Source organism: Euprymna scolopes, chromosome 41 (assembly GCF_053919585.1).
Source record: "Euprymna scolopes isolate OS-2025 chromosome 41, ASM5391958v1, whole genome shotgun sequence".
Taxonomy (NCBI): Eukaryota; Metazoa; Mollusca; class Cephalopoda; order Sepiida; family Sepiolidae; genus Euprymna; species Euprymna scolopes.
The window spans coordinates 4,534,754-4,561,954 of record NC_136522.1 but is presented as its reverse complement, the minus strand read 5'-3'; the positions used below and the strand labels follow the sequence as shown (position 1 = coordinate 4,561,954).

The 27,201-nt window shown below is 34.9% G+C and overlaps 1 protein-coding gene across 3 annotated transcripts in view; it reads left to right on the top strand.

Moving 5' to 3' along the window:
• Window positions 1–27,201, top strand: part of LOC145266314 (uncharacterized) — a 516,717-nt gene that overhangs the window by 281,186 nt on the left and 208,330 nt on the right. For all 3 annotated transcript variants that reach the window (XR_013864698.1, XM_080121873.1, XM_080121872.1), the window contains one exon: window positions 3,841–5,569. Coding sequence is in view for 2 of the 3 variants with exons in the window: in XM_080121873.1 (XP_079977999.1) it covers window positions 3,885–5,569 (1,685 nt within the window). In the remaining variant the exon portion in view is untranslated. The remainder of the gene's footprint in view (window positions 1–3,840; window positions 5,570–27,201) is intronic.

The following is a 27,201-nucleotide window of genomic DNA, read 5'->3' as shown; positions in this document are numbered from 1 at the left end:
TATGGGAAGTGGGTCGGGGCATTACTTATTGCACACCCCTTGTAGATGACTTTCTGCATTATTTTTATCGTTTTGTTGTGGATTTTTTTTACATGATAATACAATTAAAAGCGTCTCCAACCTTGGAGATCATGGAAAATATTTTTCCTTAGAAAATCGCCTATATTGTTTTTGGACATGAACAAATATAATTTATTTATTTATTATTTTTTTTATAAAACAGTGATCAACAAATATGTGACTATCATTCACATACAGTACTGTTTCGCTGTATCATAGCTCATCAGCATGGTTAGACTAGCAACTACCTTACGCCAGAATTGAAACTCGACCGCCTAGGCAACCGTCGGAGTGCTTCTCACCGTTTTGCTATTTGGCTGCTACTGAGATGAGTAATTACAATGTTTAAACATTGTCCAAACGCCTAAGCTCTATTGTTTTCACAAAGAGCATTGCTTTTTACATGATGTGTGTATGTTATATATATATATATATATATATATATATATAATATGTATTTATTCAAGATATATACTATATATGGGGTAAGCTCATATTCCTATTTTATGAATAATGAACTACCCACGGAATATAAAAATAGTTACAGCTAACATGTTATTGAGTATCCATGGCAGTTATGGCCCCAGAATCATGATGAGTACTTCTATAACATACTTTTGTTAATACATTTTGTGTCAATTATACCAATGTGTTTGTATTGATTGGTACCGGTCTGCAAGGCTATAACAAAATAAAAAATAATAAAAAAAGATAAACCTGAAACAAAGAATGAATAACAAACTTAACCAAATTAAACAAAGGGAGGTAATCTGAGAATAATTCAAAAATATAGTTGAAGGGAGGTAACTGAGACTATTTTTCAATATTGTTTTTTGAGATGTTTAAGCATTTAAAGCTATTAACAAAAATAACGAAGTCAACACCAAGAGGAAAATATATTCACTCTTTTTTTTTTTTTTTTTTTTTTTTTTTTTTTTTTTTTTTTTAACTTTGGAGTAATTACTTATCAAGGATTGATAGCCACTTGAGGATAAGCGTTAATGAATGTAAGGTGGTAGTTTAGTATTTGTTAATGGTGTAAATTGGGTAGAATTTAGATTATTTATAGGGACAGCTTAACAAGAATTTTTTTTACATTGGATTTGAAGGTTACTATGTTGTATTCAACTGGGAAGCAGGCCAGCAGAACAGTGTTCCACCGATGGGCAGTTTTCTGAGAAAGAAGTTTGGAATCCGTATTTAGATTTAGGCACAGATAGTGTGGGGGAAATCGTATATAGTGGTTGTAGCTAGTTGGGTGTTTTTTTTTAAAGTTTGGCAAAGGGGGATTATAGATTGGAGTTCAGTCGAGCACTTGCCATGGAAATAATGATAAAGCAGAGACAGGCTTGCAATGTCTCTTCTGTGGGAAAGAAATTGCAAGGAAGAGAAAAGGGCATCACCTAGTAGGTTAAAAAGTCAGTTTCGAACTCTGTCGAGGCTGGATAGGGCACGCCAAACAGCCCCTGCCCCGATGTGTCAACAGTACTCCGTTTTAGGATGTACCTGGCTCTTATACAGATAGAAGATTGCATCGGCAGTGAGGTATCATCTGGAGTGGTAGAGTGATCCAACCATTTTTCTAGCAATCTTGGCAACAGATTTGATGCATGTGTTTCATTTCAGATCAGGAGTGAAGGTCAATCCCAGAAGCATGTTGTGAGAGATGGAGCTTCCCCAAGACAAGAGCGATTCAATTCACTTACATTTATCTCTTTTTTTTTTTACAAAGGCATCACCACATTATCAAGGCCAAGAGGCCACTCAAGGATAAGGGTTAAAGAGTGTACAGTAGAAATTGGACATTATAGTAATCATTAGTAATGAAAATTTGGTAAAGTTGATAACTTATATGGAACGGCTCATCAAGAACTTATTTACGTTAGACTTGAAGACAACCATATTGTAGTCAGCCGGAAAGCAGGAAAACGGAAGACAATTCCACAGGCGTGCAGTTCTAAGAAAAAAGCTTTGTTCATGGAATCTACGTTTAGGTTTAGGCACAGATAAAGAGTGGGGGGAATTATTGATAGTGTTTACAGCTAGACGAGTGTTTCTTGTGAAAGTTTGGCGAGGGGGGACCATAGATTGAAGCTCAGTCTAACACTTTCCATGAAAATAACGATACATCAGAGACAAACTCGCAACATCTCTTCTGTGAGATAGAGGTTGCAGCGAAGAGAAAAGGACATCTCCTACGAGGCTACGAAGTCTATTTTGAACTCTATCAAGGAAGGCCAAGTCCTTTCTAGCAGCTCCTGCCCAGATGTGGCAACAGTATTCCATCCTTGGACGTACCTGGCTCTTTAGTAGTGATTTGTTGTAGTTATGGTCCCAGAATCATGACGTGTACTTCTGTAACATACTTTTGTTAATTGTACCATTGTGTTTGTCCTGCACAATAAAATTTAAACTTTATTTGGAGCGTGTTTATTGTTTGGTCTAAATCAGTTATAATGGTTTTGGCTTAAGTTAGGATTTGTAGAACATAATCGCTTAATTAAAGAGTCCGAGGTGCTCTGAGATGCTGTCTGGGGTCGGAGGCGCCCCGAGGTGCCACTACTCATTTCTGATAAAAATGACTCTAAAATTTTTTCGTGCAACAAAGTCTACTTTATTCAATCTGTATGATATCTTTTTAAAATCTGTAAATTCAATATCTTTTTTTTTCTTTAATGAACAAAATCATAAGGAAAAAAAACAAACATTAAGGTAAAACTTGTTCGTTATGTTAGAACATGTAAATCTAAATTAGAAACAGTTGCTGAATTATTTCCCCTTTTTCGCGAGCTCTTCTATTAAGTCTCTCTGTTAGCTTTGTTCATTACTTGTACATAATAATTTTTTCGCCCTTACTTAAATATTTTTCATATAAAGAAGTAAAGTAAACGATAAGGAATAGAAATTGTGCACTCATCAAAAAATAAACATTAAATGGACACGTGTGTGTGTGTATATGTGTGTGTGTGTGTGTGTGTATATGTGTGTGTGTGTGTGTGTGTGTGTGTATATATATAATTTTCTGTTTGGTCTAAATCAGTTATAATGGTTTTGGCTTAAGTTAGGATTTGGAGAACATAATCGCTTAATTAATGAGTCCGAGGTGCTCTGAGATGCCGTCTGGGGTCGGAGGTGCCCCGAGGAATAGAAATTGTGCACTCATCAAAAAATAAACATTAAATGGACACGTGTGTGTGTGTGTGTGTGTGTGTGTGTGTGTGTGTGTGTGTGTGTGTGTATATATATAATTTTCTTTTTGCATATCTCGGAAGTAAGGTGAATTCATCAGCATCACTTGATGATGAGATATTGAGCAGAATTTCAAAGGCGACTGATGCCTTTGGCAAACTGCGGTCAAGAGTATGGAATGAAAGAGGTTTGACTCTAAAGACCAAAATCTCAGTTTATCGTGCAGTGATTGTTTCGATACTCCTGTATGGATGAGGATGAAGGAATTAATGTTGTTAGCCAATTTTTCAATATTTGTCGTCTGAGACGTCGGGCTTCAAAACGATACGAATCTCGTGAAAATTTGTTGCCTCTATCAAAAGTTTTAGGCAGAAATACAAACAAACGTACATACATTTAAACAGACAGGTGAGATTTATATAATAGATGCCTGTTCCACTTGTGTTCGGAAATTACTAACAGGTAAAAACTATAATTAATAATAATGGTTACCATGAAATCAAGCAACTCTGAAGGAAATAGTTTGAACAGATTTTTGGTAATATTATTTTTACATCTGTGATTATAATTCACATTTTTTTTCAATTTCAGAAAAGACAAACGCCTGATGGCAAGTCCGGAGGTGTCGGGGGTTGATGGCAATCAAGATGGTTGACAGGGTAACAAGCAGCCCCTCGCGCATCCCCGTTCCAGTTTCCTGCCAGATCCACAAGAGTGCAGCGAGCCGTAATGGCAAGGTGCACCGTCCGACTGATGTGCGCAGTCAACACAACGATAACTATGTGAAGACCATGTGCTTTGAGAACGGTATCGTGGATACCGTTGCACAGCACAAATCCAACACAGTCCTAAATGAGTCATCTTTGGAAGCGGCCCCTGCCGAGTCACCGAGCAAAGGATCTGGTTTTGAGACGTTTGTCATGACTGGTGACATGATCATCAAGACGACTGCCCTACACAAGTCCCCTAAAAAAGTGGACAGTTACAGGAAGGTGCCTTATAATGAGTCCGTTGATGGCAGCAACGGCGGCGGCGACGACGACGAAGCAGACATCTGCCTCATCTCTACAGAGTTCAACCGCATAGCAGCAGAGAAAAAACCGTTTGAAAACCAGAGAGCAGGGGCGCCACGACACCACTCTTTCAGTGGACCGGATAACCCTAAACCAGTCCATAGCCCTCTTGGACGAGTCGAGTCCGCACCAGCAGACAACCGGAATGATGGAAATATCAACTGGCCGTCAGCCCCTATATCTATGTCTAGTCCTCCCATTGCAAGTCCAGAGGAGTTTGTTCCATCTCTACGACATACGCCTTCCAGTTCAATGGAATCCTGGGACCCAACTGAGCTCCATCCGTTGGATTCGGCTTATCATCACGTTCAGCTGTCCACCATGAAGGAATGTTCCAAACACAGTCTGTCCAACAGTGATTCTGAACATAGTCCTGAAGTAGTCGAATCTTCAGACGAGAAAAGCAGTACTATGGCATCATCGTCCTCCGACAATGAGGTCAAATCAAGTATCGTCACGAGCAAAAGTGCGGAAAAAATTGTGCCTGTGACACGAGGGGGCCCCTCTTTAGTCCGTACGAGCAAAAGTCACGAAAACTACCTGCAGTCAGGCAATGATGTCATGTTGGTGAGCATCGACATTGACGACGACAACCTGGCTTATTCCTTAGATACGTTAGCATATCAGAGCTCTGGTTCCTCGTTGGAGAAACTCGGTGATAAGGATGGACTGGTGCCTGTTTCAAGGAGTCTGCAAAGTTCACCGGAACGAAAAATGTCGGAAAAATCGGACCGTGTCTTCATGCCGGGCTTCATAAGCCTGGACGAGCCACGAGCTATCAAATCAAAAGGTAAGGAGACAAAGATAAAAGAAACAAATTCCGCGTGTTGTAGAGTGCAGCCGTGTGTCGACGGCGTTAACGACTCGAACATTCCAGCAGCAAGAATGAGTCTGGACGGTGGAGCTCGTTCCAGTCTTCTAGAACCACAGTCACCAGTCTCTTCAGAGGCAGGCAACGAGGGCAAGTCAGATGCACCCACATCCAATATTGTTGCGTCAATACTCAACTCGCGTATCGGGGTCGATGGTACTGAGGAAGGCTGCCCTAGTGTAGCGGACAGCAAGCCAGATTTCATAACAAGTCTAAGAGAGACTGTCGAGCCAGATTCGGAATCCTCCGATGCAGACAGTGTATATCACCAGCCGTTTAAAAGCGTTGACCGACCATCGGCAGCACGCTTAGCAAAAAGACTTTACAGTTTGGATGGTTTTCGTAAATCTGATGTCGCAAGACACCTTTGTAAAAAGTAAGTAGAGTTCTTGTTTTTGTTTTTCAACTGTCCTTTTTTTTTAATTGTCTTTATTTCAAATGTCATTTTGTTAATTGTCTTTTTTTTTAATTGTCTATTTTTTTATTGCTTTTTTTTTTCATAGTCTGTTTTTCACAGTCATTTTTTTTACGTAGTCATTTTTTTTACATAGTTTTTTTTCGTAGTCTTTTTTCATGCTCTTTTTTTTTTTCATGCTCTTTTTTTTTTCATACTCTTTTTTTTTCATACTCTTTTTTTTTCATACTCTATTATTTTTCATACTCTTGTTTTTTCAGTCTTTTTTTTTTTTTTCATGGTCTTTTTTTTTCTTTTTGGGTTTTTTATGGTCTTTTTTTTTTTCATAGTCTTTTTGGGGTTTGTTTTTTCATAGTCTTTTTTTGTTTTGTTTTTCATAGTCTTTTTTTGTTTTGTTTTTTCATGGTCTTTTTTGTTTTGTTTTTTTATGGTCTTTTTTTTGTTTTTATCATGGTCTTTTTTTTTCATGGTCTTTTTTGTTTTTCATGGTCTTTTTTGTTTTTCATGGTCTTTTTTGTTTTTCATGGTCTTTTTTGTTTTTCATGATCTTTTCTTTTTCATGGTCTTTTCTTTTTCATGGTCTTTTTTTTTTCATGGTCTTTTTTTCTTATGGACTTTTTTTGTAGTCTTTTTTTTTCATAGTCTTTTTTTTTTTCATAGTCTTTTTTTTTTTTTTTTTTTCATAGTCTTTTTTGTAGTCTTTTCTTTTCGTAGTCTTTCTTCGTTTTTTTTTTCTTTTGGGGTATTTTTTTCATTCTTTTTATTTTTTTAAATCGTTTTTTTTTTTTTTTGTATTCGCTTAGAAATACAATGCTTCCCTGTCTTCAGTATTCTTTTGCAGTTCCAAAAAGAAAAAAAAAAGTTTTATATACAATAAAGATTTTGGTCAGGTTGTACATAGATTTCATGAATCAATCATCAACTTGTCCAAAGAACTTATATCCATCATCTTTGGCTGACGAGCATTTAAATCTGTTTTCTAGTAGTTCTTTGGCCTAGATTATATCCGATTTGTGAAACCTAAGTGCCGTAGGATGAATATGCATAAATAATGAATGTAACTTCTTCTTGTATTACAATTGAGCACTCTGGTTTATTTTTTTCTACTAACATGAGGTATTCAGTGCATATAGATATTTATTTTTAGTTTTTTTATTTTAAACTTTCATATGGGAAAGAAGTTATTAAGCAGAATATCTTGTTCATTAAGATTTAGAAGCTAAACAGTTGTAGGACATTTGCTATAAATTTCTTTTGAATTAGTTATCTCATATAATTTTGTATAATCATTTTATAAACAGTTTATAGTAATATAGTGTTTGCTGTTATTCATTTGTAATTGTTCTATTTTCCAATATATATGCAATAGGTTTGTCAATAATAACAGCAATTAATTAATGTGATCTAATAAAGAGACCTTTCTCACATTATTTTCAAGGGGGATGATTTAAATGAAAACTTTGTTTTTAAAATTACTATAGCTTTATATTAAAGATATGTAATTTAAGTTTTTACGCATTGCCACAAAAGTTTAACCATAAAATATTATAATCTTCAAAAAGCCTACAAATTTTCATGTAGTTTCGTCCTATAGAACCAAAGATATAAGCATTTCAATATTCAATTTGGCTACCAATATATATATATATATATATAAAAGTGAAAGTGTCTGTCTCTGTGTACATTTCCGTACAAAATAACTCTGTCAATTTTCAGTCTACAGACTCAAAATCTGATATACAGATTACAAAGATTTTCCCAAATCTTTGTAATCTGTTTTCAGCCAGAAATTTGGCTGTTAAAGGGTCAAAATTCAATGATTTGACCTTTGAGAACTCTACCAAACTCCTCCGCCAATTTTGGGTATAAACAATTGAAATTTTAGATATAGATTCCTTAGGCATTGATTTGAGCCCCAAACAATAAATGTTAAGGGGTCATAATAGAGGTCAAAGTTTAAAAATATTTGACCTCTGTGGTCTCTACCAAATTCCTCAGACAGTTTCTGGTATAAACATTTTAAATTTTACATAAAGGGTATTCAGAGATAGGGCAAGCTTTTTAATCCGTTTGGGTTGAAAATTTGAGCTACCAATATATAAATGTATGTATGTATGTTTGCATGTCTGCCTAAAACTTTCGACAGAATCAACATATTTTTACAAGATCAGTATCGTTTTAAAGCTCAATCCTTCAGACGACAAATACCGAAAAATTGGCTAAAAACATTCATTTCTTCACCCTCAACTGGACCCTTTTCTACCAAGAGGGGTCGCTTTTTTCACCGATATTTTCAAAAGTCATCCCCTCTTTTCGATTGTCTAGCCTTAATTTAAACCTACGTCACTTCGTAACAGCAAAGACGTCACGTTTTTTTCTTGTTCTTTTCCTCCTTTGTAGTATGGGTTCGAGCCTGCCTTCCTACTGCCACTTTTTTTTTTTTTTTTTGCTCAACACACACCTTCAAACACCCGGGCAACGCCGAGCACCCATGTTAGTATAAGTTAAAATTTCAAAGTTCAAAACACAGGGGGATGTAGGTATCAGCGAATAAGGATATTATCAACCAAGAGATGTAACATCCCAACACTAATATTGATATAATACTATCATATACACAATAAATATAGACAACATCTTTAAAAAAAAACAAAAAACAATTCTATAGCCTAAAGGTCTTTAAAAAAACAAAATTCTTTTATCTCGTAGAACATCCGTCGTTCAACAAGCTGATGCTGGATAAGTGATGCTGCCACTTTTAATGATGAAGATTCTATTAACATTTCTGGGATTCTTTATTTATTAAACTCCATATTAGCCGTAATATTTGTCCTCTTCTGACTACTGTTCTCATCTTGAGTGTTATTTTCATAACGTTTCGACTGACATAACCTGCGACCTTCCGCAGGTGCATCTTTTTGAAACTTGGGAATCTGCAAAGAATTTCAAGCCGAACATTTTATTTGATACATGAGAGTAGTATGCTCTCGTTTCGTCAGCCATGACTCGGCAGAAATACTAAATATTTTGCAATTGTATTTTGAGTGTTGCTCACACTGGGGATCAGACCTTCAACCTCCAGAAGAGTGTAACTTAGAACTGAATTTTACCAAAATATTTTATGCACTATGCCACATGCAGATTCCGGAATTCAACAGAAAGATTCTCAAGTTCGACAAGACACACCTGAAGGAGATTACATCGATTGAAACACTCAAAATAAAAACAGAAGTCTGAATAGTCCATCCTTGAACGTAAGTCTTTGCAAAATCTAAATTTTTGTTTATTTACATCCGTTCCTCTTTGCTACAAAACGATGAAATTACAAAAAGATAAACTTCGACTTACCAATCCAAGGGAGATAATTCTAGTAAAATAGAAATTTAAAAAAATCTCAGTTGACACTTTTTTTTTTTTTGTTTGTTTCGAATGTGACTTGCAAAAGTCACAAGTAAATTTTATAACAATAAAAAAATCGTTTTACAATATTTTCTTTCTGTAAAATAATTAACCATTTAACATGGTTCTGAAGTTAGTATTTACATTAATTATAAAAAACATTTGTGATGATTTCTAGGTTAGATTAATTGATTTATTAAGTCCTCAGAAAGAACAATAATTTTTCGTGGATTTGTTAAAATACTGTTAATGAATTTTTCTCTTTCTCTTTCTTTATTTCTCTCTCGTTCTCTCTCTCTCTCTCTCTCTCTCTCTCTCTCTCTCTTGTTCTTTCTCTCTCTCTCTTGTTCTTTCTCTCTCTCTCGTTCTCTCTCTCTCTCTCTCGTTCTCTCTCTCTCTCTCTCTCTCTCTCTCTCTCGTTCTCTCTCTCTCTCGTTCTTTCTCTCTCTTGTTCTTTCTCTCTCTCTCTCTCCTTGTTCTTTCTCTCTTGTTCTTTCTCTCTCTCTCTTGTTCTTTCTCTCTCTCTCTTGTTCTTTCTCTCTCTCTTGTTCTTTCTCTCTCTCTTGTTCTTTCTCTCTCTCTTGTTCTTTCTCTCTCTCTCTCTTGTTCTTTCTCTCTCTCTCTCTTCTTTCTCTCTCTCTTGTTCTTTCTCTCTCTCTCTCTCTTGTTCTTTCTCTCTCTCTCTTGTTCTTTCTCTCTCTCTTGTTCTTTCTCTCTCTCTCTTGTTCTTTCTCTCTCTCTCTTGTTCTTTCTCTCTCTCTCTCTTGTTCTTTCTCTCTCTCTCTCTTGTTCTTTCTCTCTCTCTCTCGTTTCTCTCTCTCGTTTCTCTCTCTCTCTCTCTCTCTCGTTTCTTTATTTCTCTCTCTCTCTCTCTCTCTCTCTCTCTCTCTCTCTCTCTCTCTATCTACCTATCCCTGTTCATTTCATATCACTTTTCTCTTGCCTAGGTATGAGACTTTTCTTTTTTATATATATATATATATATATATATATATATATATATATATATATATATATATATACCGCAAGCTCACTTTCTAGCTATCACAGTTTAACATGAAAAAAAAAAAAAAAAAATCCTCCAAAATAAAAACTGCCTAAATAAATATCCTCGCTGAAAATGCCAATTTTCTACCAGTTTCGATGTTTGAATTTTGCTCTTTTTTAACAAAGAAGTGTACAAAAAATTGTGACAACTCAGCTTTATGAAAATGTTGGCTTAAAATAAAAGTGCACAACTGAGTTACTTCCCCTTTCCAACTATCAGAAGCTATCTAAAGTAAAACAAATTTAAGTTTGATTGTTTGGTTTTGCGACATATCCTCCCTTGGTTATAGTCAGCTAACGTACATCCTAATTTCCAGCATAACACTACCCGAAGCGGTAATAAGGCAAATAACTTCCTTCGCTTTTTTTCTCTCATACCTATATCTCCCTATCTATGCATGTACATTGTTTTTTTTTATTACATTTTTCCAATCTTTCGATTTTATTTAATAATCAGTGAGAAATTTTTCAGTTTTATTTTAATTAACAATTATTGAAATTAGTTTTTCAGTTTTATTTTCTTAAGGAAAACATTTTTTGCACACTTTTTTTTTAATTCAAAAATTTTTTTTTTTTAAGGATCAGTGAAAACATTTTTAAAAAAATATATATATATGTTTTTAAAACTATTTTGACAAATATTATGTATGGGATACATTTTTTTTTATGATGTTTTGAAATTTTGATCTGAATAATTTTATTTTTATACTTTCATAAACATATATTTATTATTACAAGTTCAAATAAAAAACATTATTTTAAAAGTGAAAAAGAAAAAATTATTTTTATCATTTCATAAACATATTTTATAAAATTTTAACTAAAAACTAATTTTTAAAAATTTTGTTATTAAAAGTTCAAATAAAAACTAATTGTATTATTTTTATCTTTTTATAATTTTGTTCATTTTTATTGTATACTTTTCAATGATGTCCTTTTTTTTAATATTTTATTTCAATAAATCGCTTCACAATAGAAATACTGAAGAACAATAAAAAATGAAGGAACTGATTTGATTTGTGACCACTTCTGGTAGCGCTATACCAGAAGTTAGATAGTACGTTAGTTGACTATAACTCCACCCTTTTCGAGTTATTTAATGCCGAATCCAATCATTTTGCAAAAAGTTTTTATGCTTCAAGTTCTTTATATCTTTGAATATTTATTTATGGTGTTTGGTTTGGTTGTTTTGTAGTGGAAAATTGTTTTTGTTTTGAACTTTGATCATGATTGAGTTTTGCAAAGAAAAAAAAAAATCAATGTTTAGTGCATTGTGAAAATTGATTGGTGACAAAAAAAATAATTAAATAATGAAAAATGATTAAAAACCAAAAAAATTTAATGTTTAGTGCAATGGGAAAATTGATTGGTGACAAAAAAAAATAATTCAATAACAAAAAATGATTAAAAACCAAAAAAAAATATGAAAAAATTTTCTAGCATTATAAAGTGGAAGTTTTGTTTTAATGACAAACACCACTCCTGTACATATGTTCTTAACTCTACCAAACCAAATGAAACTCCGTGAATAAATATTTGAAGATATAAAGAACTTGAAGCATAAAAAAAAAACTAAAAATTACTTGATCAGCATTAAATAACCCAAAAAAAGGTTTAATACGCTGTAAAACAAACAAACAAAAAGAAACATTTTTTCCCCCCGTAGGAGTCACCACTTATCAAGGCCCGGAGTCCACTCGAGGATAAAGGTTAATGAATGTGCAGTAGTCAATGGGACAATATTGTTAGTAATCGTTAGTAGTGGAAATTTGGTAAATTGGATTACTTAAGGGGAATGGCTCATCAAGAATTTGTTTACGTTGGACTTGAACATGATCAAATTGTAGTTAGCTGGAAAGCAGGGAAAACGGAACAGAGTTCCACAGGCATGCAGTTCTAAAAAAGAAACTTTATTCAAAGATATATTCATGGAATCTACGTTCAGGTTTAGGCACAGATAAAGAGTGGGGGAAATTATTGATTGCAGTTTCAGCTATTTTCAGCTTGTTGACTAGATGTTGGTTTTAGCCAAGAAATGTTCTCCAAGCGAATGAAAATAAATGCTCTCTATGGAGACAATAGTTTATCGTGAGATGAAAAGTTAAATTTATTTTTAGTTGTTGCGAGACAAATAGTTGCAGATGCTAATAGGAATAAACCAAGATTGAAGTAATAGCAACAAAGAACAGTTACAACACCATATGCGCCAAATTTTCATCATTTAGCCATACCACATACATACTTCCTTTTTAATTTCTTAATGTATGGCGATATGTACATATGTATATGATTGTCAGTTATTTGATGTAAAATAAAAAAAAAAAGTCAAAAGTTCAAACCCTTTAGGTTAGAATGAGTGCTTTATGACAAATTTGTGATTGAATATGATTAAATTTAAGCTCATTTTTGCATCAAATACTAATCTCTATTAATCCATACCTGTACATCAAACAGGTATCATAATACTTGGTTTGCTGCACCTTATCATCACAAAGGTCCATACAAAAGTTTAGCCAGATTGGCTCAGTAGTTTCTGAGAAAAATAGAGTAGACAAACAGGCACTATAAGAAAAAGTATAAGCCACCCCTCCTTGGGTGGAGAACTGTCGTAAAAAGATTTTATCCGCTGCTTAATTAGGGTTAATGCAAAGCTCTCTGTTTGTAAATAAACAATCGGATCGAGCACTGTAAAAGCAATGGGCGAGTGTCTATTTAAATAGGAATTTGATGAGGTCGTTAACGGGCACTGATCCCATGGGCAGGAGGTTAGAGCTGCCAATTATCAACTAGATGGTTGTAGGTTCAATCCTTAGCTAGGGATGGGTGTTATTCTAGCTGCACTGATGAGCTTTGATACAACGAAAGTCTGTATGGGGATGACTACACGCACACACAGTTATGACAGAAATAAATATACACAATTTTTATCATTAATAACAAATATTATTTTCTTTCTTTTTTTTTCCCCCTCAATTAACAGTGGAAAGTGGAATCCCGAAGCCTGCAGTTACTTTACACAGATTTATTTGTTAATGTATGTGATATATATGTAGTTGTTTTCTTTTTCACTGTCTTTTTTTTGTTTATCTTTTTTTTAATTTTTATTTTACTTCAGTATAAAGCCTTCTGAAATCAAGGAGCCCCTTTCCTAGGGACAAACACTCGATCCCTATATGAGATACATAGATATGCAAGTGTTCAATTTAAGTTTTATTTTTTTTTATTTATTTTTTTTTTATTACATTTTCACCCCAAACAAGGCACATTGCCACTTTGGTGTAGGGGGCTACTATCAGGGGAAACATCTACTGGGGTACTATGTAGGGATTTGGGCAGCAAGATGTTGGTTCACGTTGCACTTGAACTTTTGCATGTCAGTACAGTTGGGGAAGCAGTGACCTGGAATGGAATTCCAAAGTCTAGCAGTTCTGGAGAAGAAACTACTGGAGTAGAAAGATCTTTTACATCTAGGGATCTCTACAGTGTGGGGGTGGGATTTTGCAGCTTGTCGGGTCTGTCGAGAGTGTTCACATCGTGGGGGCACAAGTGCTTGCAGTTCATCAGAGCATTCACCATTAAAATACTTGTAGAACAGGCAGAGGGATGCAATGTTTCGACGATGGGACAGAGGCTGAAGCTTAGATGCCAGTTTAGGGCCTATCAGATTTGCGACTCTCTTTTGAACCCTGTCAAGAGTTCAATGAAAAAGTAAGGAACACTAACTTCCGTCTCCACAATCGACCACTTCAATACATTACAGTTTTTATATATATATATTTATATATATATATATATATATATATATAAATAATTAGATTGGGGCAAAAATAATGTCGTTTTGGACTTGAAGTTCGTCGTCCAAAAGCATTAGTTTTGTATGAACCTAATACGTATATTAATGTTGGGACGATGAATCTGAATTGAAAAAAGTCGTAACTTTTTGGGGTATCGGAAAATTTTGTACCTATTTTCCGATGCCAAAAACGATTCCTTTAATTATCTTTTCTAATTTGATTTCGGTTTAAGAAAATTTTTAATTACTGGTAGTAATAATAAAATAATGAGTTTTTATTGGTTTTAAACTTCGAGTAAAACTAAAATCTATCTCCACTCTCACGGATCGGAATCGGTAATTGTATCGGAATTGGAAAAAAATAATGAAATCGTTCCATCCAGCCACTCTGATGAGTCGTAGAAACACGTGTCGGTGAATAATTATATTTTAAAAATAATATATATATATATATATCTCAGGTTGACACAGAATTTCTTGCGGGGTTTTTAACTGTTAAATTCAGATGAACATATCTTGGCACAAACAAAATTTATTGATCAAAATAAGCACCATCGGAATCAACACAATTTTGCTCATGCAAAACAAGTGTATTCATGCCAGAAACTTAAAACTCTTGCATTCTGGTGGTGGTGGTGGTGGTGGTGGTGAAGTCGCTGAATTCGTTTTTGATATCACTTAGGTTTTTAAAGCATTTCTCATGCAGAAAGTTGTTAAGATGCTTGAGAAAGTACTAGTCAGTAGGTGAGAGGTCTGGAGAGTATGGTGGATGAGGCAGAATTTCATAGCCCAATTTGTTCACTTCTGCAGGGTCGGTTTAGCAATGCGCAGTTGGGCATTGTCGTTAAAGGAGAATGCTGGGTGGTGTTAAAGTTTTGGATGCATTTCATCCACTCGTTGGGAATACTTTTCCACCATAATGGTTTTACCTGCATTCGAAAATTGTAGTAGATGGGACTTTGTTTTTTGCTTTTTCATTTTTGCATGTTTCATAGGCCATACCAATATCCACTTGGCCATCTCGACTTTTCTTTCCTTATAGTTTCTGCTTCCTTTATAAGAAAGGTAACCTTGTTCTGCCTCCTTCCGGGCAGCATTCTTAATGATGGGGATCTCTTCTGTTATATATACTCTAGTGTTGAGTCGATTAATCTGAATCGGGAATCGAAATAATCGGAATCGGAAAAATTTGTGCCTATTTTCCGATGCCAACAACGATTCTTTTAATTGGCTTTTTTTTATTTGATTTTCTTTAAAAGAAAAATATTCTATTGTTGATAATATTAGTAAAACTAAAATCGATAGATCATTCCTCAAAAGTGTATTCTTACGTTTAAGAAAATATCTGCACATTTAACATGTGTTTTTACGGTAATCGTGAAAAAATAACTTTATAGTTAAATATGTGGAGATTTAGAAAGAATCAGAATCGGTAATTGTATTGGAATCGGTAAAAATACTGGAATCGTCCCATCCCTAATATACTCCTATCTGAGAAACCAGAGATCTTAGTCGGGCAACCGGTGCATTGTTTTTTTTGTTTTTTTTTCTCTCTTCAAGGAGATCAGTTTTTTGTTTTTTTTTATCTCATTGGCCAGAATTTTATTTTTTTGTTTTTGCTCCATTTTTCAAACTTTGATTAGTGGTAGCAAAACAGCAGTAGCTTCTTTTCAGCAACAAATTTTCAAATTTTTCTTCTTTTTTTTTGTTGTTGTTGTTGCTAAAAATGATGGAGATAGGGGGGTCAGGGCCTTTGGTATCAAGGCCTGACTCTGGTGTCTTCTGTCATGGCTGGAGTACCACTTCCAGAGTTAAGAAAGTTTTAAACCATTGTTTACTTTTTCCTGCTTGGTATATAAACTTGTTGAGGGGCCCTTTTTATCCGGTGTGCCGACCTGCCAATATTGTTTTTTTTTTCATATTTTGTTATGATTTTCTTATTGTCAATGGCTTTTTATTGTTTTAAAAAGCTGCCTTCTATTAATAAAGGTGGTGTCTCCATCCGTAACCTGAGGGACGTGCTAGATGGTTCGAGGACACAGCAAACTATTTTTTTTTTTTTTTTAATATTAGATCAGTTTTCTTCTAAAAAAAAGTATCCTCAGGCCAGAATTTCTGGCAAACTCCTGTATAGAGATCAAAGACATCTAAGGATTCAATTTCTCATTCTATTTGTCAGTTATACCCTAGTTTGTGATTTTTTTTAATATATATATATATATATATATATGTGTGTGTGTGTGTGTGTACTAATGTTGGAACGATTAATCAGAATCGGGAATCGGAAAAATGGGACATTTTTGGGGTATCGGAATCGGAAAAATTTTAGCCTATTTTTTCCGATGCCAAAACCGATTCCTTAAATTATCTTTTTTATTTGATTTTGGTTCAAGAAAAATCTTCCACCCATTGTAATAATAATAGAATAATAAATATTTATTGATTTAAACTTTCAGTAAGACAAAAATCTCTAGATCATCCCCTCACAAGTGTGTTTTTACGTTTGTGAAAATATATGCACATTTAACGATAATCAGGACAAAATAACACTTTTATAGTGAAATATTTAAAGATTCGTAAAGAATCGGAATCGGGAATTTAGTACAGAATCTGTAATTGTATCGGAATCGGGGGAAAAATATTGGAATCGTCCTGTCACTAATATATGCAAACATTATTAGCTACATATGTGCATACATGTTTCTGTAGTGATCTCTGGTCGGGGAAATCCTATGTCATATGCTGTTCATTTGTCAAGTACTCTTTAATAAACACAGAAGTTTCAGGGGATTTACGTATGAACCATTTTATTGATATATTTTTTTAGAAATATAATTATCCACTGACATGTGTTCCGTCGTCTACGACTCATCAGAGTGGCTGAATCTAGCGAGATTCGAAATCGGGACCCTGCAGTAACAAATTACATATATATATATATATATAACTACTTCATTTACTCACATAAATTTAATATACGAAAGTATAGATTTATGCGTAAACTTTAAGTATTTACTTCAAAAGTGCTCAATACGTAGGTAGAGCTAGTTAGTAATTTATAAAATATATATGGCGACTAAGCTACACTGAATATTCTGCGTTTCATCCATTGTAGGATTCGTCAGGCTTATGCCATGCTTATAAGCCTGACGAATCCTACAGTGGATGAAACGCAGAATATTCAGTGTAGCTTAGTCGCCATATATATTTTATGAATTACTATATATATATATATATATATATAATATAAAGCTGAACGTCTGTGTGTGTGTCTGGTCACAAATAGGCTCCTATATGGTTGACTATTATAGAAAACTGATCACATATAATGATAGAAGATGTATCGAGACACAGGAATGGGTATGTTTGATCTGGCATAATGATGATTCATTAAAATTTTGGGGTCTGCGTACGCGCCTGGTTCACAAAGTATGGAAATAAAAAAATTAAAAAAAAACCGTTTACAAGTGTTTTTGATATAGATGTACATAATACTTTGATAAGTATGTTTTAACTTAAATAGGGATGGTATAATACAATTGTGTGGTCTGCGTTTGCGCCTGGCCTCCATAGAATGGAAATAGGCACAAACTTTAATAAAGACTTTTCATATCTATCTGCGTAAGTATACTTTGATAATTATGTTTCAGTTTGAAGAAATATGGTATAATAAAATTATGGGGTGTTCGTTCACGCCTTACCTCCATAGAATGGAAATATGTCACAAAGTTTAACAAGTTTTTTTTTTTAATATAGATCCACAAAATATTGTGATAAGTGTTTCAGTGTGAACAGGTATGGTCTAATAAATTATGGGTTTTATCTATTTTATTTTTACTTTCATCATATTTTGCTTTGGTTTTGATACCCCCAAATTCGAAGCTATCTCTTTACAACCCTTCCTTTTCATAACCTATCATACTTTCATAAATCAGAGTCCATTTTCTGTAGGCTGTTTTTGAACCCAGTCAACAACGGGTACTTTTGCTAATATATATATATATATATATATATATATATATATATACACTCGTCACCTTTCAATGTAACTTAATTTATCTCAACGCAAATGTATGCTTCTTGCCTTCTTTCTTTCTCCCCCTTTTCCTTCTCTATTTCTCTGATTTTGTTTATATCCACTCGTACCCCTAAAAATCATATTCTTCCCTTTCTCATTTTGACTTTTGCCGTCTGACGAAGCAGACAGTAATTTTTCTGTCCGCGCAGAAACAATTGTAATGGATTAAGTCAATACTTGAGGTTTAAAAAAAACAAAAAAAAAACAAAACATGTTAACACAGATCGTCACGGTGGTCAAGATACAGCCTTTTTATCATGAAATAACTGCTGTCAAAAGGTTTGAGCAACTGAGGCGAGATGGTATTTATCATTTCCTCTTCTGGGGGTGTAGCCACATATTTCATCAGGCAAGGAACTCATATGGGACGAATTGCTTTGAAAAAAAAAAAGAAAAAAAAGTTCTTTTGTTAAATTCTAAAAAAGTCATCGGTTTTTTTTTTTGTTTTTTTTAATATAAAAAAAATTCTTTTGTTAAATTCTAAAAAAGTTATCGTTTTTTTTTTATATATAAAAAAAATTCTTTTGTTAAATTCTAAAAATGTTATCGTTTTTTTTTGTTTTTTTTATATATAAAAAAAATTCTTTTAAATTCTAAAAAAGTCATCGTTTTGTTTTTTTAATATAAAAAAAATTCTTTTGTTAAATTCTAAAAAAGTTATCGTTTATATATATATATATATATATATATATATATATATATATATATATATATATATAAAAAGTCTTTTGTTATAAAAAAAAAAAAAAGTACATCAAGTTCTCACAAATAGATCCACATGAGATTTTCATAAAATGTCCTGAAGTAGGTGACCGTGTAACCACGCCCACTTTTTAGGAGCGAGGGGGGGGGGGCGAATAAATTTTGATTTCTACTACATTAGAACAAGTTTGTGTGTGAGAGATAGTGTTTGTCTACCTACATTCAGTGTGTATCAACTAACAACGAAAACAGCTGTAGGCATTTCGTGAGTTGGGTGGGTGGGGGTTTCATGTAAATATCCCCCAACACCACCCCCACTCTCTCTCTCTCTTGTGTATCTATTACATAAATCTACGATGTGATACAGTTTACTGGGAAAACATGGAAACTTTCAAAAGGCAAAGACTAGATGCACTTAATTGCCGATGATAAGAAAAAGTTGAAAATTTATCCACGATTTTTTTTTTTTTTTTTTTTTATGCAGGTAAAAAAACATATGGCAGGCAGGATGAGATTTGAAATTTCGTACGTGAAAAAAAAAAAAAAGAAAGAAAAGAAAATGTTTTAAATTATAAAGGGAGCATAATGAAATGCAATCCACAAGTTGCAAAATATTTTTAAAAAAGAGACACACCCAAGTGAGTGGGTGATGATTTCTCGATTTTTTTCCCCCATTTTTCAGCACTGAATAAATATTTGCAAAAGCGTTCCTATTCACTTTCCTCTTAAGGAGGAACGTAAAAATAGAAACTAGGTTAATTTTTGATAGGAAGAAAATCCATCCCATCCCCCACCTCTCCCAAATCTTTTAAAGAGCCCAATAAAATCTGTGGAATCATTGGACAAATTATTCTTTACTAGTGAGACCTGTGGAAATTCCACAACGGCATCTTCCGTATGTAATATATTGCTGCTGGGCATTCTGTTGACATTCAGCATGAATGGAGACCCCCTGCGATATTATTGTAGCCCTTTTGTTAAAAAAAACTGTAAAAGTATTTCTCTAAATAAGCAGAAATTTAAGAAAGTGTATTTTAATTTCTATATACGCTACAAAAACGATATATATATATATATATATATATATATATATATATATATATATATTACATTACATCTTTGGTGATTGGGAGATCCTATTTATTAAAAAGGATGATAGGTGATAACTAGGGCTGTGACAACAGCATATTCTTTCCATTGTTTTGACTCGAGTACGTATCTGTGGATATGTTGTTTGCTTTTATATAGAGCGATGTGGTTCTCGGTTGATTGTGTCTGTGTCGGATATATACTCGAGAGTCAAAACAATGAAAAGAATATGCTGTTGTCCTAGCCCTAGTGATAACATACTAAGAACATTAAATAATCATCTATATATACTAATTCATTGTTTGTAGTGTGTTATCACTTTCTGTCTTCCTTTTTAATAAATAGGATCTCCTGATCGAATCGGCCCTGTCGGTGGGGCATTAGAATACGCCGACTGCCCCCCTGCAGAGGGTAAAAGTCCCACAATGGGCGTTCTGGATATGACCTTAAACTATATCCAGTGGTGAAGCCCCAGCTTGTGGGCTTTGGGGAGTGTGGAGCCACCCTTTAATTACCATTGCTCCCAGGTCCACTCTGACCCGGAGTGGTAGTAGTACCTGTTAGGGTCCCAACTATGGGTTAAATAGAAACCGACTTGAAAACCACAAATATATTCTATTTAAAAAAAAATTTTTGGATTCGACATTAAATAACCCGAAAAGGGTTGATATGCCGTAAAACAAAAACAACCAACCAACCTGATCGAATCGTTTATGAGCTGGAAACCGTGAAAATGACTGGCAATGGGCAAAAATTAAGGTTCTTTTGCCCATTGCCAGTAATGGCATTTTTTTCTCTCTCCTCAAAATTTGAAAAAGGTCTGGAACCTTTTTAATTTTTTGTACTTTAATTTTTCTTGCCTGATGAGATCAAATATGATCGAAACGGTCTGCACATCGTAGCAAGATATGACTGTATTAATAATATAATTTGCTCTCTTTGATTGAGCACTATGAACGGCCCTTGTCGAAGGATGGAATACTGTTGCCATATCTGGGCAGGAGCTGCCAAAAACAGCCTATCATGCCTTGACAGAGTACAAAATAGACTTCGTAGTTTAGTGGGGGGATGCCCTTTTCTCTACCCTGCAACCCCTCTCCCACAGAAGAGACGTTGCGAGCCTATCCTTGTTTTATCGTTATTTTCATGGCAGGTGCTCGTCTGAACTCCAATCCCTGGTCCCCCCTCGCCAATCTTTCACGAAAAACACCCGTCTAGCTGAATCCACTGTGAAAAATTTCCCCCACTCTATATCTGTGCCTAAATCAAAACGCGGACTCCATGAACAAAGCTTCTTTCTTAGAACTGCACGCCTGTGGAACTCTGTTCCGTCTGCCTGCTTCCCTCCGGACTACAACTTGGATGTCTTCAAGTCTAATGTTCGCAAATTCCTGATGAACCGCCCCCTTAAGTAAACACTTCATCAAATCTCCACACTAACGTAATGTGCTTGCAATAACCCTTTTCCCTGAGTGGCTTCCGGGCCTTGATAAGTGGTGATCACTGTGTAAAAAAAAAAAAAAAAAAAAAATTCAATTATTTTCAATTTTTGGATATCTTCCTACCCAAAAGATATATATATATACATATGTTATTGTTACTAACCCAAACCCTAACCTTTACCCTAACTGCTAATGTCCGACAGAATAATGCTCAGGCAGAGGATTTGATTTTAACTCCTTTTTATCCACACTATTGTATCGCGTTTTGCAACCACCTGTTTTAAATTCTGAGCTATGCAATTTTTTTCTATCACATCTGATCTTGACGGTCTATGGATGTTTGAAGAACGCAATCTGATCCGGTTTTACAAGCGCATTGGATTAATCGCAGACAATGATGTCCACACTACAATTTGTGCTACAACCAGGATCGCGATAAATATATTCATCTCCCATGATGGCCTGCTGTTGTTTACAACTGTTCTCATCGTGGATGTTTTTGGCTGGTGTAACCTTCGGGTCTTGTCAAACTCTTCTTTTTTTTTTTACATGGAATTCACCACTTATCAAGGCCCAAGGGCCACTTGGGGATAAGGGTTATTGTGTGTACAGTAATCAATGGGATAGTGTAGTAATAGTATTGGAGAATTGATAAAGTGTCATTACTTAAGGGGGCGGTTCATCAGGAATTTGTTTGTGTTGGACTTGAAGACATTCAGGTTGAAGTCGGGAGGGAAACAGGCAAGCGGAACAGAGTTCCACAGGCGTGCAGTTCTAAGAAAGAAGCTTTGTTCATGGAATCTACGTTTTGATTTAGGCACAGATAAAGAGTGGGGAAAAAAATTATTAACGGTGGTTTCAGCTAGTCGGGTGTTTTTTTAAAAAGATTGGCGAGGGGGGACCAGAGAATGGAGCTCAGACGAGCACTTGCCATGGAAATAACGATAAAACAAAGATGGCTCGCTACGTCTCTTCTGGAGACGTATACGGTTATCGCCCTTATTTCCAGCAGCTGATAGGTGGCGATATCAACTTCCTCTTCTGTCTCTTTCTCTTTCTTCCATGGCACAGACAGGGACGGATGACACTCATGCACTCTGAGTTTGGTTACACACGCAGACCGACTCTGTAAGGAAATGATATCTGCATATCGAACAGTCTCACAGAGGTAAACTTTGCAAAATCATGAACAACGAACTATACAATTCATGAATCACAGTTGTAACCGCATTAAACAAAATATGTTATTCTCAGTCCACACATGATCGCAGAGATCAACAAATGAACACTTACGCACACACAAAACCTGACATAGTTATATGGAATAAGTCGGAAAGAGTGACAACCTTGGTTGAAATGAGTGTCCCCAATGATGGAGGTCGGAACAGAGCTGAAAGAGAGAAACAGACCAAATATCAAGGTCTCGTGTATGATATGAAAAGAAACTGGAATCTTGGGGGGATATCAATCATACCAGTTATTATAGGTGCTACAGGGCTTATGAAGAAGAACCTGAAGTCGTAGGACTTCAGGTTCTTCTTCATAAGCCCTGTAGCACCTAACTAATATTCCTGGTGAACCAAAGTGCAAAAGAGATTCAGACAATTGCACTTAAGGGAATAGCAAGGATACTAAAAAGAGCTCTCGGTTGGTTTCAATAAAAAAGCAGGGCAATGTTGGTAGCTGGTTTGGCTTCCCCATATCCAGCATTACAATCTTTAAAGGAAGAAAATTTAAAAAGAAGAAAAAAAAGGTTTTATACATTTTACGGCAGGTACTGTCTGTATAAAAAATTATAAACGCTTTTAACTCGTTTTAAATAAAGTCTGTGGCTGTAAATAAACTACGACAGTGTCAACAAACATGCGCAGCGCATACTGCAGCACTCTCATTATATCATACATGATTGGGTATACGTTGTAATATTGTGTTCTTAGTATTGCCCATACTGAGGATTGAACTTTCAACCTCTAGAAGACTTTCACTCAGAACTGATTATTATTTAGCACTTATATCCGTTGTGCTACAGGTTTCATGTGTTGCTTGGGATGCAGTGAAATAATCTTAGTTTTTAATTTATTTGTTGATCCATAAAAAAATATTGTTTTTATTTTACACCGACAAATCACCTTTTGATTATAAGTTATTATTTTGATGCTTCTGAAAGCGCGCAAGGTGGGTGCGTGGTTGTGTCTGATGTCGGGCGGTGAAGAAATGTGACAGCCCCGATTCTCTCTGACCGGCTGCTCACTTTCTCTTTGTGTCGATTTATATATATAAACATTCTTTTCCTATTGGAATTTCTAATATTTCTTATTGTTTATTGTTTCAATACCTTGATCGATATCCTCTCATATACTTCTGGGTCAAATTATGTATTCTATTAGACAATGGTGAAAGTTCTGTATTCCTCATCTGCATGTGTGCAATCCATCGGATGTTTCTCTTCCCGGGGTTGCTTGCCAATATCCAACAAAATTATCCATCTTCATTTAAAATTTTCTGAGACATTGATACCCTTCTTTTTTTTTTAAAACTGTGAAATCCTTTGATGCAGTGTTAAACAACTCTGAATGTATTAACAGGTTAGCATGAAACTGAATTCATTTATCTTCTGCAGACAATAAAAGAAAATGGCATTTCTTGTTCTATTGTTTATTGTATAATGATCTCACGTATATTCAGCGGGTTTATCGAGTCACGTAAAAGGTTTATTCCGTTTTTTTTTTTGACAGCACAAAGCAATTTGATCAGGTTGCAAAAGTACACATGTACCTATCGTTATCAATCCTATCTTTTTTTGGTTCCCCCCCCCCCCGACAAAAGGGGTGGGTGGACCTGTAAATTCTCCCTTGTCCGTTTTCACACTTTTCTCAATAACTACGTCTTGGAATTTTTTTGAAATTTTACACAAACATAAAGCATGATATGAGTAAAAAAAGTGACAACGGATTTTCCGGGAAAACTTCAGTTGCCTCCCCCCACCCCCACTCCTCTGGGGGGGGGGGCTTTCGTGTTAAAATGGCTAAAATTGACACTTTTGTGCTTATTAAAAAAAAATGATGCCTTGGATTTTTATAAAACTTTCTGAAAAGTTGTAACTAACTAATCTTTGTATAATTTTGTTTGTTTATACTTTGCGATAACTCTTGGGTGTGCTCTAGGGGCTCTTTTAGGGCTAATAAAACACTCCATTTTTGGGACTATTTTACCGTATTTGTCCAAAATTAAATTTGAGTTCAACACCATGCAAAACTGCTAAATAGACATACACAAAAATTTTTGGATAAATATGATAAAAAAGTCCCAAATATGGAGTGTTTTTATTAGCCCTAAAAGAGACCCTGGAGCACACCCAAGAGTTATCGCAAAGAATAGACAAACAAAATTATATATAAATCAGTTAATTACAACTTTTCAGAAAGTTTTATAAAAATCCAAGACATCAATTTTTTTAATAAGCACAAAAGTGTCAATTTTAGCCATTTTTAACCTGAAAAGCACCCCTAGGGGGGCAACCAGAGTTATCCCGGAAAATCCATTCTGTTACTTTTTTTTTTACTCCTATCATGTTTAATGTTTGTGCAAAATTTCAAAAACTTCCAAGGTGTAATTATTGAGAAAAGTGCGGACAGACGAACGGACAAAGGTGAATTTACAGGTCCACCATCCTTTTATCGAGGGACAAAAAAAAAAAAAATGAATTTTTAACTTTCTTACCAAAATTTCACTGTTTTTAAATACTTATAAGAAAATATAAAATTTAAAAGATAAATAATTCAACATTGTATAATTAAGAAAAAGAATTGTAAAAGAAAATCTGAAAAATTATTTCAAAACGGATGCATTTTTGGTCCTCCGATTTATCAGAGAGGGGCCTATATTTTCAGTGGCGTCCGTCCGTTAGTCTGACGATTGCCAGATAACCATCCATTAGTTTTTCCTGAAATTTTGCCACAAATTGTATTTCATTAAATAGATGTGCACAGTAAAAAAAAATGTTTTTTGCTAAAATTCTCATTGCATCCCCAAGGGCTCAAAAGAGATAAAAAATGCCCCAAAATGAGTAAAAATGACAGTTTTGCCCCGTAACTTTTGATCCATCCATTAGATTTTTTCTGAAACTTGGCCAAAATGTGGAGGGCGTTGTTTTTAATATAAATCCAGTATAAGTGACTCTGGCAAAAATTCTGCTTTGCGACCCCGGAGACTTTCAGTGCTAAAAACGCCACTTTTTGTGGCTCTTTTTTCATATTTCTCAATAAAAACTTGATATGTTTAACTATATAGTGGTTTTCATGGTCGTCAACTCAAATGTACATGTTGGTTGGTTGGTTGTTTCTGTTTTACGCCATATCAACCCTTTTCGGGTTATTTAATGCCGAATCCAAAGATTTTGAAGAAAAAATTTTTTTAATAGAATATATTTGTTGTTTTCACGTCGGTTTCTATTTAACCCATAGTTGGGACCCTAACAGGTTCTACCACTCCGGGTCAAAGTGGATCTGGGAGCAATGGTAATTAAAGGGTGGCTCCACACTCCCCAAAGCCCACAAGCTGGGGCCTCACCACTAGATATAGTTTAAGGTCATATCCAGGACGCCCATTGAGGGACTTTTACCCTCTGCAGGGGGGCAGTCGGCATATTCTAATGCCCCACCCACAGGGCCCAAATGTACATGTGTTAAGGCCAGAAACTGCGCCGTTTGTCTATTTTGACTGGGATTTGCCATCCTCAGGAGTTCAAAAGGGGTCACAAATGCCCCAAACTGGCCCAAAATGACACTTTTTTAATTCAATAACTTTTGCCTCATCCATTAGATTTTCCTGAAACTTGTCGAAAATGTGGAGGTGTTGGCCTTTTATACTTCTCACATTCATTATTCCTTCACTATTTTTTGTGGCGTCATCTCAGCACCAGAGGGGGACCACGCATGTGTGGCTTGTTAACATGTGAATTAGTAATTAAATACACTCAATAAATCTAAAATTTCACATTATTTTTTCGGACAAAAAATACTCCCTTTTAATTTCACATGTCCAAAAATAAAGTAATTTTTTTATCTTTCGGAAAATAAAATGCAGTCACTTTTGGGCCAGTTATACTAATCCTGCATCTATTTCTTTGAAAATTGAAACAGAAAATGATGACCCTTCGTAATCGTCAGTACTGTAGATCCCTAACTACACCTGTGACGTTGGTAGGTCATGTGACTTTCAGTGGAGGGGCCTATTGTTATGTAGGTGGTGGTCGTTTTCAAATCTAATGTAAGTTCTTATTAAGCCGCCCTTTTAAATATTCAAACCCTAATCCGAATTCCATCATTGCTGGTCTTCACTATGTTTTCTCAAAATCTACCCGTAACCCATTAACCCTTATTCTCGAGTGGCCCTTTGGCCTTCATAAATGTTGACCCCCCCCCTCCCTCCTCTAATTAAAAAAAAAAAAAAATACACAAAATGGGAGGGGTGTAATTATGCTTCCAATTTTATTTTCATTTCACGCCAACATTTTTGTTTGTCATTTTTTTGCTTTTTATCATAGATAAAATAACGATAATTATTCGACTCATTATACAAATTTTTCTTTTTTTTGTTTTCTAAAAAAGCTTTGCTTTTTACCCATGACATGATTAGTTAAATAGATCCATTCGTAATATTACTAACAAACCCGCACTTTCATGCACAGACTATCATTAATCAGCAGAGTTCAAGCCATAAAAGGAAGATTTGGTTGGGTTCTACTTCCTGGCTGAACATCGATGATTACCGTATGAAACCACGGTTTTTTTCATAAGTTCCAGGCTGTTGTGTCGAAATGAATTACATCAAGTAATGATGGGACGATTCCAATATTTTTCCTGATTCCAATACTATTACCGATTTTGTACTAAATTCCCAATTCCGATTATTTATAAATCCCTGCAAATTCTTTCCCGCAAAAGAGACGTCGCGAGCCTGTCTCTACTTTATCGTTATTTTCTTGGCAAGTGCTTGTCTGAGCTCCAATCTATGCCCCCCCTCGGCCTTTCATAAAACACTC